The sequence below is a fragment of the Myxine glutinosa genome, chromosome 8 (genome assembly GCF_964187855.1).
Source record: "Myxine glutinosa chromosome 8, kmMyxGlut1.1, whole genome shotgun sequence".
NCBI lineage: Eukaryota > Metazoa > Chordata > Myxini > Myxiniformes > Myxinidae > Myxine > Myxine glutinosa.
The window spans coordinates 68,427,706-68,443,270 of record NC_136268.1 but is presented as its reverse complement, the minus strand read 5'-3'; the positions used below and the strand labels follow the sequence as shown (position 1 = coordinate 68,443,270).

Here is a 15,565-nt window from a genome sequence, read left to right as displayed (position 1 = left end):
TGTTGAGATGATAGAGATAACTCACTGCAAGGGTAGCAATATCCCAAACTATCTATGGTTGTGATCTCTGTGATTTGTCTCATGCTTTGTATTTGGGTATGTGCTGGTTATACACCACATGACCAAAAGTATGCGGACACCCCTTCTAATTAGTGGATTCAGCTATTTCAGCCATACCCATTGCTGGCAGGTTCATATAATCAGGCACACAGCCATGCAATCTCCATAGACAAACATTGGCAGTAGAATGGGCTGTACTGAAGAGCTCGGTGACTTTCAACGTGGCACCGTCATAGGATGCCACCTTTCCAACAAGTCAGTTCGCCAAATTTCTGCTATGCCTGAGCTGCCCTGGTCAACTGTAAGTGATGTTATTGTGAAGTGGAAACGTCTAGGAGCAACAACAGCTCAGCTGCGAAGTGATAGGCCACACAAGCTCACAGAATGGGACCGCCGAGTGCTGAAGTGCGTAAAAATCGTCTGTCCTCGGTTACAACACTCATTACCGAGTTCCAAACTGCCTCTGGAAGCAATTTCAGCACAACAACCGTTCGTCGGGAGCTTCATGAAATGGGTTTCCATGGCCGAGCAGCTGCACACAGGCTTTAGATCACCATGTGCAATGCCAAGCGCCGGCTGGAGTGGTGTAAAGCTCACAGCCATTGGACTCTGGAACAGTGGAAACGCGTTCTCTGGAGTGATGAATCACGCTTCACCATCTGGCAATCTGATTGACGAATCTGAGTTTGGCGGATGCCAGGAGAACGCTGCCTGCCCGAATGCATAGTGCCACCTGTAAAGTTTGGTGGAGGAGAAATAATGGTCTGGGGCTGTTCTTCATGGTTTGGGCTAGACCCCTTAGTTCCAGTGAAGGGAAATCTTAATGCTAGAGCATAAAATGACATTCTAGACTATTGTGTGCTTCCAACATTGTGGCAACATTTTGGGGAAGGCCCTTTCCTTCTTCAGCATGACAATGGCCCCGTGCACAAAGCGAGGTCCATACAGAAATGGTTTGTCGAGATCGGTGTGGAAGAACTTGACTGGCCTGCACAGAGCTCTGACCTCAACCCCATCAAACACCTTTGGGATTAATTGGAACACTGACTGCAAGCCAGGCCTAATCACCCACCATCAGTGCCCGACCTCACTCATGCTCTTGTGGCTGACTGGAAGCAAATCCCTGCAGCAATGTTCCAACATCTCATGGAAAGTCCTCTCAGAAGAGTGGATGCTGTTATAGCAGCAAAATGAGGGTGAGGAGGGACACCAAATTATTGCCCATGATTTTGGAACGAGATGTGTGATGTTCGGGTGTCCACATACTTTTGGTCATGTAGTGTATATATATATCTTGGGGGATTCTGGTTGGGACACATTGCCCTTACCTTGATGGCATTGTAACTCTCCTTCCTACCCCTCACTTCCTCCTTTTATCATGTCTGGCTTCTGGGATCATATTTACACAATGTGTGCTCCATATTTGCTCCAAATAATTACCTCCACCACCTAAGGGTTATGTTTTCACCTCTGTCTGTTTGTCTGTCCGTCTGTAAACAAAATATCTCAAAGTTGTGGACGGATTTGAACAATCTGACCTATCAGTGGGATATAAACCGTAAACAGTTCAGCCTGGTGGATGTATGCTCTCTCCACCAAGTACCGTTCTAGTTACCCTCGCCAGAGGGGAGGGTATTGCATTTGAGTGTTTCTCTGTTTGTCTGTCTTTGTCCGCACAGAATAAATATGATTTTCTCTGCAAATGTTGGTCCAATTGACAGGAAATTTTCACAATAGGTGCACCTCATTCTGTAGAATTTTGTAATGATAATTATGATGTCATAGGTCACGTGATACTGGCGCCATCTTGGAAAAACTGGAAAAAAAACTTTGAACTGCACCTCTATCTCTGAAAGCGGTGCATAGAAAATATTGAGACATGGCTCATTGTAAAGAACTCTCCATGGGGAATAACATGTATTAATGATGATGTCATAGGTTCCTCTATGATATCATAATTCGACAAGTACAAAACTTCATTTGATCAAGATGAATTTTTTTGTCTCTACAACTGTTGGTCCGACTGACAGAAATTTTAAGCATAGGTGCGCCTCCTCCTGTCGAATTTTGTAATGATAATTATGACGTCATCATTCATGTGGTTTGGCCGCTATATTTGTTTTAACACAAAAGCCTTAAAAACCACTAGAAACACGTCCTGGCGAGGGTCTGCAATCTCTGATTGCTCTTTCTTGTTTTCCACTGTCTTTCTTTCTCCAGGTTGCTTATCCTTCTGCACATTTTTTTTTTACATCCGCTTGAAAATATTTTTTTCAGTATTTTTTATGTGGTAATGATTTTGCTTTTAAATTTCATGTCAGCAGTGTTACACAGACTAATATTGTACATAGCATTCTCAGCTGCTGTCATGTGTCCTCTGTGTTTGCTTGTTTGTGGTTTTCTCTGCAGTGTTGTGTCCTATCTGTACCACATTTTTGAGAAATGATGATGGTAATGCAGCAAACGTATGATGACATTTCTTGCATTATTTGAATTATTTTTGGAACACTTTTTTTTCTTCCCTTTCCTTCTGAATGCTTGCGCATCTCAGGGCAAGGTGGAGGCAGAGATGCATCTACTGACGAGTGATGAAGCAGAAAAGAGCCCTGTGGGACAGGCTCGGAATGAACCAGAACCGTTGGAAAAACCAAAGTACGTGCTTAAAATACAGTGCATTCAGAAAGTATTCAGACCCCTTCACTTTTTTCACATTTTGTTATGTTGCAGCCTTATGCTGAAATCGTTTATATTCATTTTTTCCCTCATCAATCTACACTCAATACCCCATAATGACAAAGAGAAAACATGATTTTAGAAAGTTTTGCAAATTTATTAAAAAGAAAAAACTGAAATATCACATTGACATAAGTATTCATACCCTTTGCTATGACACTTGAAATTTATCTCAGGTGCCTCCCTTTTCTCTTGATCGTCTTTGAGATGTTTCTACACCTTGATTGGAGTCCATCTGTGGTAAATTCAATTGATTGGACATGATTTGGAAAGGCTCACACCTGTCTATATAAGGTCTCACAGCTGACAATGCATATCAGAGCAAAAACCAAGCCATGAGGTCGAAGGAACTGCCTGCAGAGCTCAGAGACAGGATTGTGTCGAGGCACAGATCTGGGGAAGCCTACAAAAAAATTTCTGCTGCATTGAAAGTTCCCAAGAGCACAGTGGCCTCCATAATTCTTAAAGGGAAGAAGTTTGGAACAACCAGGACTCTTCCTAGAGCTGGCCGCCCGGCCAAACTGAGCAATCGGGGGAGAAGGGCCTTGGTAAGAGAGGTGACCAAGAACCCGATGGTCACTCTGGCTCAGCTCCAGAGAGCCTGTGTGGAGATGGGAGAAACTTCCAGAAGGAAAACCATCACTGCAACACTCCACCGATCTGGGCTTTATGGCAGAGTGGCCAGACGGAAGCCAAACAGTTCAATCTTGGGTTTATCAGACCACAGAATCTTGTTTCTCACAGTCTGAGAGTCGTTTAGGTGCTTTTTTTGCAAACTCCAAGCGGGCTTTCATGTATCTTTCACTGAGGAGAGGCTTCCGTCCAATCTGTCCACCACGTTTCGTCCGAATGCGTCCACAACTTTTTGAGATATCGTGCTATAAATCATTCCCCCTCCCTCTCCACCCCCCCCTCCCCCCCCCCATCTCTCAATGGTGAAGAATCACTTAAAAAATTCTCGGATCCAGTTGCGGATCCAGATCTTCACCAAAATCTAATCATTTCGTCCTTGTCACATCCTGTTCACAAACGGGCATGAAAACATAAGCTTCGCCCACCTTCGTTGGTGGAGGTAAAAGCATCAAATAAGGGCTTGCAGAAATGAGTAATTTGACACATTCAATGGGGTGGGTCTGACGTTTCTAAGTATACCAATTAGCGACGCATCTAAAATGACATTTAATTATTTTATGCTTATTCAAAGGCACTTAATATTAGAATAACTATGCTACATTAAGCATTTATTAACCCCGATGAATAATTTGCACACCAATATATATGTATTAATGCCATATGGTGGCTGAGGTAAATTTGTGTTTTTGCACGATGAGTGCAAAATGGCTGGATCCTCGAATCGACTCAATTTTACTGAGAACTCTAAATCCGAATGGTGGTGTAAATTAATCCTTTTAACTTGCATGGGGGATGGTGCTTTGCATTTGCTTGTGTGTGTCTGTCTGTCCGTCCATGCCATAACGTTTTTACCATTTGAGCTTTTGTCGTCAAATTTTCAATAAACCTTTATTATGATAACTGGCGGCACCCCTCACTCCAGCTGGGAGTACCCTTCTGAGTTTATCGGAGCTCGGACCAGAGTACATATTAGAGTATATTAGAGCATGCTTTTGCCTACAGTAAGGCTAAAGTATGTGCTGGTCTGTTGGCCTTGGGTGGCTACTTATGGCCAGTATTGGGGTTGGAATCAGAGGTAGAACCAGGTTAGGAACCTCTACATTGGCCCTAGAACTATTACATGTCTATTTTGTAGTTTCGGTGACATCCATGTTTGCTCCCTCGGAGCACCAACAGCCTGAACACGAAAGGGGTACGATTTTACAGAGGACCTGGGTTCGATTCCTGGTCTGGGCGTGTAATTTTCCCACATATATCAATTGAATTATTTAATCCTGTTTATTAATCAAACTTTTATTGAGAGAACATGGAAAACACGAATTAATAAATTAAACTTGTGTTTTTAGCTGTTGTTTTTGTCAAGTTTAGTTCGAGTACAAAGCGGATGCGGATGGGCTTTGTATTTTGGGATGCTTTCTAGTTTATCCGTTGCTTTTTGTTGGTGAAATTGTTACTTTCCGATCTGTGTGGTTCTGGATTTGATTCTTGATAAAGTAAATCGCAAGTCTTTGTGGTTCCTGTTCCTATAATTGCATTGTTTCGTAAAGCACTCATTCCTAAAGAGAGGACATAAATCTGGCCTCCCCATCTACGATCATGTAGACATCGAATATCCTATGGTATCTTTCCAAAAATAGAGTACACCTTTATGCTTGTATCATGGTCACATAAAAGTTTGCTCCTACATTATAAAAAAGGAATGTACATATCAAAATTAGAACCCGAGATTGGTTTGCTGTCGTCGTTGTTGTTGTTGTTATTTTGCCCTTAGTAAAAAATATGGCTGAAGAAATAGGATGTATATGTGAGAGAGTATTTTGTTTCTTTTGACATCCTTGTGCATCATTTATTTACATTTTAAAATGTAAATAAAAAGTGCAAGTTTGTGATGACCGATTAATTATCCTTTGGTTACATGAAATCCTGAAATGGTTCTTAAATGTTTTTTCTATGACATGTCTTCCTGGTGCCTCTCTGATCTCTTCTCTCCTTCCTTTCATCACACGCTGCCTGGGACAGTCGGCCAGACACTTCTTTCCTCTGGTTTCTCAACCCATTGAAATCGTTTCGCTATTTTATTTGTTACCGTTACAAATGGCTGATTACCAAAGTATTCGTCTTTGTGTTAATTATTGCTCTTCTTGCCATGTTTGTTTATAACTTGCCAGGATATACAGCCAAGAGGGTGCTGGGTGCATGACTCGACTCGCTTGTTGTCCCTGGTTTCCTGACCTCCATTTTGCTTGGCTTTTCGGTCCTTGTCTTTCTCTCAACTACCTCTGCATTTCACTGCATTCCCAGTTTACTTCCCCATTCTGCATGCTGAATCATTTTGGTTAGAATCGGGAATGCCATCTGTTTACAATACTATTTCGTGAAACAAACCCTGCATTTTACCATTGATTCTTCCCATTCCCGTAATGTCTCGTACAGCCGTCCCAACTCCTCCATCAACTGGTTCCTCAACCCCATGAAGTCCTTGGCGCTTGTGATCTGGCGTAACTATAAGTGGTACATTTTCGGTGCCATCTTTATCATCATCCTGGCAGTCTTCATCGTTTTGCTGATGTACACGCTGCCTGGTGCGATCTCCAACAACTTAATAGTGGGCTGAACTTTTGTGCCGGGACGCTGTACTCGGGGACACTGTAGATAGGACGTGCTCATTCATTCACACGGTCTCCATGTTTGAAACCGGTCATCATGTGGGAGCTTATCCTCAAGGTTGCAGAAAGTACAAGGGATGGCAGATACTCGTCCCATTTGACCATTAATGTGCCCCTCTTGTGTTGGTGATGAAGATATTGTAAATCCTTGGATCTATACAACACTCCGACCTCGTTTTGAACAAGACAGGGATGTAATGGCGTGTTCATCTTGGGAACTCCGTTCGGCATTTGAAATATAAATATAAAGTGCAATTTTGTGTGGTGTTTAAAACTGAACTTACCTGGTCCCTTGATCTGTGCAGCCATACTCTACCTGCCTTTACTTGGAAACAGCGAAGCACAAGGTGTGGATGTCTAAGACAGGTTTTACTTTTTTTTTTAGATAAACACAATAAGCTGTGTTTGCTGAGACTTTTAATGATGTAAATACAACATGGGAACAACATCTACTGGGTTTATAACAGATTTTCATACATTGTATGCAATCCAATTGTACATCATCGGAAATGTAGCTGGCAGGAGGTGGCACGCTCACCTTTGGGTGTTCGGTCTCAGTTATATTCCCAACCTAACTATACACGCCTGATGCTTCGCAGGAAAGGTGTTGCACCACTGAATGCTCCGTCCGTCGGACGAACGATAAACCGGGCATCCCGTCTGCTAGTGGACGTTAAAAATTCCACGGTGTCCTTCGGAAGAGCAGGCGTTGTCGCCGGCACCGTGATCAAACGACCAACACCTGCCCAAATCGACGTGGGACACGGCGTAAGTGGCGCACAGGTGCACCTGCTAGAAATGATGCAAACAGCAACCGGATGTTGCATAATTTATAAGTGAATGAGCGAATGAATGAGAAAGCATGCTCGTGTTAAAATGTCTCATTTGCACAATCGTACTACTGGCCGACACGATGACATTTTAAGTGTGGGTTATAATACGGTAACCTGCAAACGTTTCGATTTTCGTGCATTTTTTTGAATCGTACAGTGTGCTTTTGAAGTCCTCAAGCTGCAGCACGGATACAGTCACAGAGTTAACTTTTCACGAGATGAGGCAACACGTGCACAATTTTGATTTCGGTATTTGAATTTGATATGACATATACAGGGTTTTTTTTGTTTTTTTTGTTTTTTTTTGCTTTGTTTCAAATGGTACAGAGTTTTCTGTCCCCAGAAGTGGAACAACCAACAGAGATCGGAACGAGGTACCCAAGACCATATGTAGTGGATAGTATGGAGGTGTTTTCCTTTACACTTGTATTATGTGCTCTTTGCTTTCAATCACCACTTGCCAAAGTATTGTTTTTTTGCTGAATTGTACAGCAATGAAATCTATCCACAATCGTTTTTGATGATGATGAATTCGGTGCAGGTTTTACTAACATAATAATACCTACAAATGATTATTAAATTGCCATTACTTAATTTGTGGTTTTGGCGGGTTTCCTTTGCTTCCTGGTTGGTTTCATAGTTTGGCTGTTGGAAGGAACACACACTCAGTTAGACCGGTATTCTCCAATGTATAACATATGGACAAAGGGAGATTGTGTTTGGCGTTGTTTGCACTAGATTTATTACTTCCTCATGATTTTAATGAAGTATAAATCTTTGTCCATTTGTAGTGGATAGTACAGAGAGGTATATCATTTGCACATCTGTGTGTGCTTTGCCTTCAATGGCCAAAGTGTGGGTCATCTGACCACACCGAGGAACTTGTGATTGGTCCCATTGCAAGAAAGTGCGAAGATCCGAGGATTTGCTCCGTACTCTTTGGTGTTTTCATGTGTTTTTTCTTTTGCAAAATGTTGAAATAAACATTTGGATAATTCCCTGCTGCGCTACGATATAGCACAACGCATAACAACAGAGAAAGAAGCCAAACTTCCTAAGGACACACACACACACACACACACACACCGACATGAAAACCAGGCGAGATAGAGATACCAGGAAAGCAGGAAAGTTCCAGGTTTCAAAATGGGGACCACAGCTCATGCAGGCAGGAAATGCCACCAGCCCCGTTCAGCAGCTGACTCATGAGGAATGCCTGACTCCACTCTACTCACTCCACCTAGCACATACAGCATACCCGCCTGTTCACTCCCCTCGCTCCCGAGGCATCCAGATCCTGACCAATCACTTGTCACTGACGCTTAGTGTCCGTGTCGCGGCATAACCAGACAGCACCGATCCTGAACCAATTGGCACCGTGGCCGCCAAGGAGCCATAGCTTCTTCCTCTTCCCCAGGGTGTGAGTTGTGGGGTGGATAAGCATGTGGCGGCGGAGATGCATTTATTTCTCTCTTGCATGGCTCAAGCCAACTATTAAGAGGATTGAATATTTAATGTGTGTCACACCGATTTACACCTTTCACACAGGTAGGTGTTGGAGAGTGCGCTTGTCATTGCTCCTTTTCAGCCGATAGCATGACCATGGCCAGTTGGAACACAGCTTCCTTAGTCTTCGTTGGATACCACCACAACCACTGTAGCCATCAAGGGTGCTGAAGTAGCAAACCTGAAAATACACAATGACGTCGTAGTATCAAAGTATGACGACTGCTTTCTTTACAGGAATAGTGAAAAAAAAAAAAAAATGAACATACACATCAAATTGTCGTTTAAATACGTTATGGAAACAGATTATGGTTTGAAGTGTCTAGAATTTTAACATTTATAAAATCATTTTTACTTGTGAAAAAACAAACCAGGAACACGAATCGCCATTTACTTTCAGAAATCTACATGTTCTACAAGCCTGTGGCCCTGTGCCACCAGTTATTCCTCAGTCATGCAGAAGCCTTGGAAGGATGTTTTCCATGTCCTCTGCACTAACACTTTTGTGTGATGCATCTATCTTTATGTGAAGGGAGAGCCAGTATCGGAGTCTCCACAATTGACTCCAACTTCAGCAAGACATTGATCTTCATCGTGCGAAGTCCTTTGGGCATCCCCCGTCATGCAATATCCTTCCTTGGCATTACTGAGCTTCTCACCACATACAAAGCTTTAATCCGCAGCTTAATGGAATACTGCTCTCCCCTCTGGGCTGGTGCTCCTGCCTCACACCTTGCTCGGCTTCACGCTGTAGAAACCAAGGTTTTTAGGATCATTGGAATCTCCCGTGATGAAGCTGATTCTGAGGGCCTTTCACGCGCTCACCACACGCAGGTTGGTCATCTTTCTATCTTCCGCTGACGCCTTTCCGGCCTAGCTCCCCCTGCTCCACCTGTGGCCTGTCCCCCAAATATTCCTGCAGGATGCACAAGATCTGCCAGCAACCCTCTTCTGGTGAAACCCCCAAAATCAAGACTCTGCTCACCTTCACCTTCATTCCTCTTTTCCCCCGCCTATGGAACAAACTCCCTCACTCTCTTCAATCCCACTCTCCTTCCAGGTCTTCAAAACAGCTGTTCACCACCATCTCTTATCTTCACCCATCCAAAACCTTGATCTTTTCTACCCCCGTTAATCCACCCCAAACCCACCTCCTTCAAATTTCCTATTTTCTTTCCTGAAATCCCCTGTAGTGTCAATCTTGTTTATCCCATATACCCTGCCCCAGCCTTCTCCCTTCCACAGATCTTCTGATGTCCCTGTTCACTACTGTAGTTGTGCTTCCCTCTCTCCTCCTCTTGTCTCCCACTCTCTCTATTATATATTATATATTATATGTGTTAGCTCTTATACAAGCCTCGACTAAGTATACAAAAAAAGTCTGGAAGTTTATAGGGAAACAGATGTGTAAAAGATCACCAATTCCAAATCAAGAACGTAATTCACATCAAATAATTTACAAAATAGGTTTTAAAGACTTACTTTGGACAAAGGAGCACAGTCACGTTAAAGACTTCCCATTGGTCCCATTTTTAATCCCTGTGGAGTTCACCGAATATCACTGTGATGGATGAAGTCTTATCTGCCACATTGTGGCGGGCACAAGGGGCAATAATTCCGCGCACCAGTGGGTGGCGCGAGCGTCCAGGCGGGGACCTAAAATGCATGCCCCGCCTTTCGACCGATCAGCCATGCCTGGGGGCAAGGCGTGGCCTCGGGACATATATGCGGGCTCTAGGCTCGAGCCCGCCGAGTGCTGAAGTGACGAGCTCTTAATAAAGACTCTTGTTGTATCAACGCGTTGTGGCCTACCTCTCTGGCAATCGAGTCGTGTGTGCACAGCACCACACTGGTGACCCCGATTGGTTCAGCCGTTGCTAACCCCCGAACGCGCCATGGCTACCAACGCCGTCGCAATCAAACTCCCGGAGTTTTGGGAAGCGCAAGCCGACGTTTGGTTTGTGCAGGCCGAGGCTCAATTTCAGCTCCGAGGCATCACGGCGGACGAGACCCGGTACTACCACGTGGTCGCCGCCCTCGGGCCCGGCACTGCCGCCCGAGTCATGTCCATCCTTCGGCGCCCGCCGGGCGACCACAAGTACGAGGTGCTCAAACGTCTCCTCCTCGCCACGTTCGGGCTCACAGAGGTCAAACGTGCCGACCGCTTCCTGGACCTTCCCGCCCTCGGCGACACACGACCATCCGTCCAGATGGATTTCATGCTGTCCCTGCTTGGAGACCAGCGCCCGGATTTCTTATTCCGAGCACTTTTCCTACGCCAGCTACCTGCACAGGTGCGCCTCACGCTGGCCGGTTCCAAACTAACGAAACCCCGCACCCTGGCTGGAGAGGCCGACAAGTATTTCGCGGCCTGCGACACGCGGTCGGTTTACGGTGCTGCCGTAGTGGCTCCTGGTGCGGAGGCTCCAGCGGCCCCTGCTTCCCTCGTGGCTGCTGCTACGCCCCGCCCACTACCGCCGCCGCCACCACCGCCGCCGCCGGCACGGCCGCCGCGGGGGCCACCGCCGCAAACCTGGTGCTACTACCATGCCAGGTTCGGCCGCAAGGCTAAAACGTGCCGCCCGCCGTGTTCTTTTGACGGGTCAGGAAACGACCGGCGCTCACTTGCGGCCTTGAGCGTCAGCCATTCCGGCAGCCTCCTGTTCATCACGGACACCTTGTCCGGGCGCCGTTTTCTTTGCGACACAGGAGCGCAGGTAAGCGTCCACCCTGCCTCCACGTCCGACAAGCAAGCCGCGGGCCGGGGCCCCGCTTTGCTTGCCGCCAACGGTACACCCATCCGCACATTCGGGAAGCATTGCCTCTCACTGCGGTTCGGAGGGCAGCGCTTTCAATGGTCGTTCGTTACCGCCAGCGTGCCAATGGCCCTGCTTGGCGTGGACTTCCTATGTGCGCATGGGCTGTTGGTCGACGTTAAGCGCAGACGTCTCGTCCAGGCCGAAACCTTCAGCTCGCTCGCTTGTTTGCTGAGCGGCTCATTGAGCAGCTCGCTGAGCGGCTCACCGAGCGGCTTGCCAAGCGGCTTGCTGAAAGGTTCCCTCCCGGCGAGGTTAGTCTGCACGCTTCCGGCAGCGGACGAGATTACCCGCCTCCTCGCCAATTTCCCGGCCCTCACGCGGCCCACCTTCTCAGCGGTGGCCGTCAAACACGGGGTGGAGCACCATATCCCCACGGTCGGGCCGCCGATCTATGCCTGGGCACACCGACTCGACCCCACGAAGCTCGCCGTGGCGAAAGCGGAGTTCGCCACGCTGGAACGGCTGGGGATCGTACGGCGCTCCAACAGCGCTTGGGCTTCTCCTCTGCACATTGTGCCGAAGCCCGGCGGAGGATGGAGGCCGTGCGGTGACTACCGCTGGCTCAATGATGCCACCACCCCCGACCGCTACCCGGTCCCGCATATCCGACTGCCAATGGCCCTGCTTGGCCACTATCCAGGACTTTTCCGCCCGGTTGGCGAACACGACCGTGTTCTCCAAGGTGGACCTCATCCGGGGCTACCACCAGGTCCCCGTCCAGCCGACGATGTCCCAAAGATGGCCGTCATCACCCCTTTCGGCCTCTTTGAGTTCCTGCGAATGCCTTTTGGGTTGAAGAATGCGGCCCAGGCGTTCCAATGGCTCATGGACAGCGTCTTGCGTGACTTACCTTTCATCTACGTCTACCTGGACGACATCCTAGTCGCGAGCGCGTCCCGGGAGGAGCACCTGCTCCGCCTCCGCACACTTTTCGAACGCCTGGGCCAGCATGGCCTGATCATCAACCCCGCAAAGTGCCGTTTCGTCGTCGCCGCCATCGACTTCTTGGGGCACCGCATCACCAGGCACGGGGCCGTCCCGTTACCGGCCAAGGTGGAGGCGGTCAGGGATTTCCCGCGCCCCCGCACGATCAAGGGGCTCCAGGAGTTCCTGGGCATGGTAAATTTTACCACCGCTTCGTGCCCCACGTCGCCCAGCTCCTCCGCCCCCTGCACGAGGCCCTCCGGGGCAAGCCGGGCAAAGGTGACATCGCCTGGTCGGAGCCGATGGCCGCGGCGTTTGCGGGCGCAAAGCTGGCCCTGGCCAACGCCACCATGCTGGTGCACCCGGTGCCCGATGCACCGATCGCCCTCACCACCGACGCATCGGACTACGCGGTGGGCGCGGTGCACGAGCAGTGGGTGCGTGGTGCTTAGCAGCCGCTGGCGTTTTTTAGCCGGCAGCTTCGCCCGCACGAACGCCGCTATAGCACCTTCGACCACGAGCTGCTCGGGCTCCACCTGGCGGTCCGACAATTCCGCCATTTGCTTGAGGGCCGCCCGTTCACGGCTTTCGTCGACCACAAGCCCCTTGTGTTCGCGATGGCCAAGGTCGCTGAGCCATGGTCGGCATGGCAGCAGCGTCACCTTTCTGCCGTGTCCGAGTACACGACGGACATCCATCACGTCGCGGGTAAAGACAACCCGGTGGCGGATTGCCTTTCCCGGTCCGTCGCGCACGCGGTCCACCTCGGGATCGACTATGCCCGGATGGCGGAGGCCCAGACCGCCGACCCCGGTGTCCAGGCCTTGCGGACCGCCGTCACGGGCCTCCGTCACCGAGGTGCCGTTCGACGTCGTGGGCGCGGCCTTCCTGTGCGATGTCTCCCTTGGCCGGCCTCGCGCCATCATGCCCGCTGTCTGGCAGCACACAGCTTTCGACGCCATCCACGGCCTGTCCCACCCGGGCACGAAGGCCTCCCAGAAGCTCGTCGCGGCAAAGTTCGTCTGGCATGGCCTCAGGAAGGACGTCCGCACCTGGGCCAGGACGTGCCTCGCGTGCCAGCGCGCAAAGGTCCACCGCCACACTCAGGCCCCGTTGGCCCCATTTACGGTGCCCGAGCATCGGTTCGACCATGTCCACGTCAACTTGGTGGGACCTCTGCCCCCCTCGCGGGGGTTCACCCACCTCCTCACCATGGTGGACCGCACCACACGGTGGCCGGAGGCCATGCCATTGGCGGCGACGTCTGCGGCTGATGTGGCACAAGCCTTCATCGCCACTTGGGTTGCCCGGTTCGGTGCCCCCTCGGACATCTCGTCCGACCGCGGCCCCCAGTTCACCTCGGAGCTCGGGGGCGCGGTGGCGCAAGCGCTCGGTGTCAAACTGCACCGCACCACGGCCTACCACCCCCAGGCCAATGGCCTGTGCGAGCGCTTTCATCGCTCGATGAAGGCCGCGCTCCGGGCCAGCCTCCGCGACGGCAGCTGGGCCGACAGGCTCCCCTGGGTCCTGCTGGGCCTCAGGATGGCGCCCAAGGACGACCTGCGCGTGTCCTCGGCGGAGCTGGTCTTCGGGCAACCACTGCGGCTCCCGGGCGAATTTATCCCCGACTCCACGGCTCCTTGGTCCGCGGCGCAACAGCGCTCCACCCTGCAGGAGACCGCCCGGAGGTTCGCCCCGGTGCCGACGGCACACCACGGTTGCCCGTCCTCCCATGTCGCCCCGGAGCTTCGCACGGCGGAGTACGTATTTGTCCGGCACAACGCCCACCGGGCACCGCTACGGCCCCCGTACTACGGGCCCTTCCGCGTGCTGGAGACCGGGGACAAATATTTCACCGTCGACATCGGCGGTGCCCCGGATCGTATCTCAGTGGACCGCCTCAAGCCGGCCCACCTCGATCTGGACCATCCCCCGCAAGCAGCTCTGTCTCCGCGTCGAGGCCGCCCCCCGGCGGGCAGACCCCCGGCACTCCCCAACCCCGCCGTCCCGCTACCCCCCAGCTCTGCATGCATCGCCAGGGGGCGTTTCGCCCGGTCATCCGGCTTCCCCGCAAGCTCACCCTTCAGGTGCGTGGGAATTCTGGGGGGGCGCGTGTGGCGGGCACAAGGGGCAATAATTCCGCGCACCAGTGGGTGGCGTGAGCGTCCAGGCGGGGTACTAAAATGCATGCCCTGCCTTTCGACCGATCGGCCACGTCCGGGGGCAAGGCGTGGCCTCGGGACATATATGCGGGCTCGAGTCTCGAGCCCGCCGAGTGCTGAAGTGACGAGCTCTTAATAAAGACCTGTTGTATCAACGCGTTGTGGCCTACCTCTCTGGCAATCGAGTCGTGTGTGCACAGCACCACAACATCTCTGTTTCACTCCATGCTGGAGCTGGATATAAAATATTCTGACATCATGATGGAGTAAAATAATAAATTTGCACTTGTTTACTCCATACAATGATGAAAATATACCCACAGTAGATATTTGAAGCCTTGTTATGGAGGTGGTTTTGGATGAGGGAGATAGAGAAAATAGAAGGAAATACTGGTACAGGGAAGTCCCTGAGGACATGGCTGCTGAGGCACGATTACCAGTATGTCTCCCACCTAACACAACAATGTTGGGCTAACGTTGGAAAATAGACGTCGCAATTGCAACGAATAAACAACGTCATCCTGACGTCAACAATGCGCTTGCCACCAATTGACCAATGCCAACGTTGACCCAGCGGTGTTGTGTTAGCTGGGCCATCATGATCCGGTCGGTGTACATGGGAGACATAGAGGATTCATTCGTCATTGTTTCCATGGAGACCGCTATGTTGTTAAGCGATGCAGAGCACTCCGTTCCGTTTGAGTGCTTGCTTGAATACTCCAAATCAAGCAATCCGCTTGGTAAGCGATAGCAAGCTGCTTGGTATAGATAGTAGCTTGTAGAGCGCTCGCCAAGTGGCTTAAGCACTCAAGCAAGCACTCCATTCGACACCGTTGAGAAGGAACGGCTGGCTTGACAAGCTGCTTGGTACCTGAACACACCGACACGTTTCCTCTTCGGTTTAGATGTTTAAAAATCCCAAGGTTCTTTTTTTACAAAAAAGTATACTTCAGGCCAATAATGTGGATTCATAATGGTAATGGTGAAATTCTCTGATTTATCCTCAAGATAATCTTTCGCATTTATAAAAGAAAATAAAATCGAAATTAAAACAACTCAATTATGACAACAACAAGAACAACAGCAACAACAACCAACTAACCAATCGTCGTTTTGGACAGAAGGGCTGCAAAAATGAACGTCACTTCCGAGTATATATTTGTCCAATCAGAGGAGCAATAATTTTCGCGTCTTCAATTGTCCAATCACAGGAGCTGTAACGGGTGGCG

The 15,565-nt window shown here is 49.6% G+C and overlaps 1 protein-coding gene across 4 annotated transcripts in view; it reads left to right on the top strand.

The window, feature by feature from the left end:
* Positions 1–7,923, top strand: part of LOC137432571 (otoferlin) — a 258,417-nt gene extending 250,494 nt beyond the window's left edge. For all 4 annotated transcript variants that reach the window (XM_078783368.1, XM_068124613.2, XM_068124612.2 and 1 more), the window contains 2 exons: positions 2,612–2,712; positions 5,860–7,923. In XM_078783368.1, coding sequence (XP_078639494.1) covers positions 2,612–2,712; positions 5,860–6,040 — 282 coding nt within the window. In that variant the 3' untranslated portion in view covers positions 6,041–7,923. The remainder of the gene's footprint in view (positions 1–2,611; positions 2,713–5,859) is intronic.
* The last annotated feature ends 7,642 nt before the right edge of the window (positions 7,924–15,565 follow it).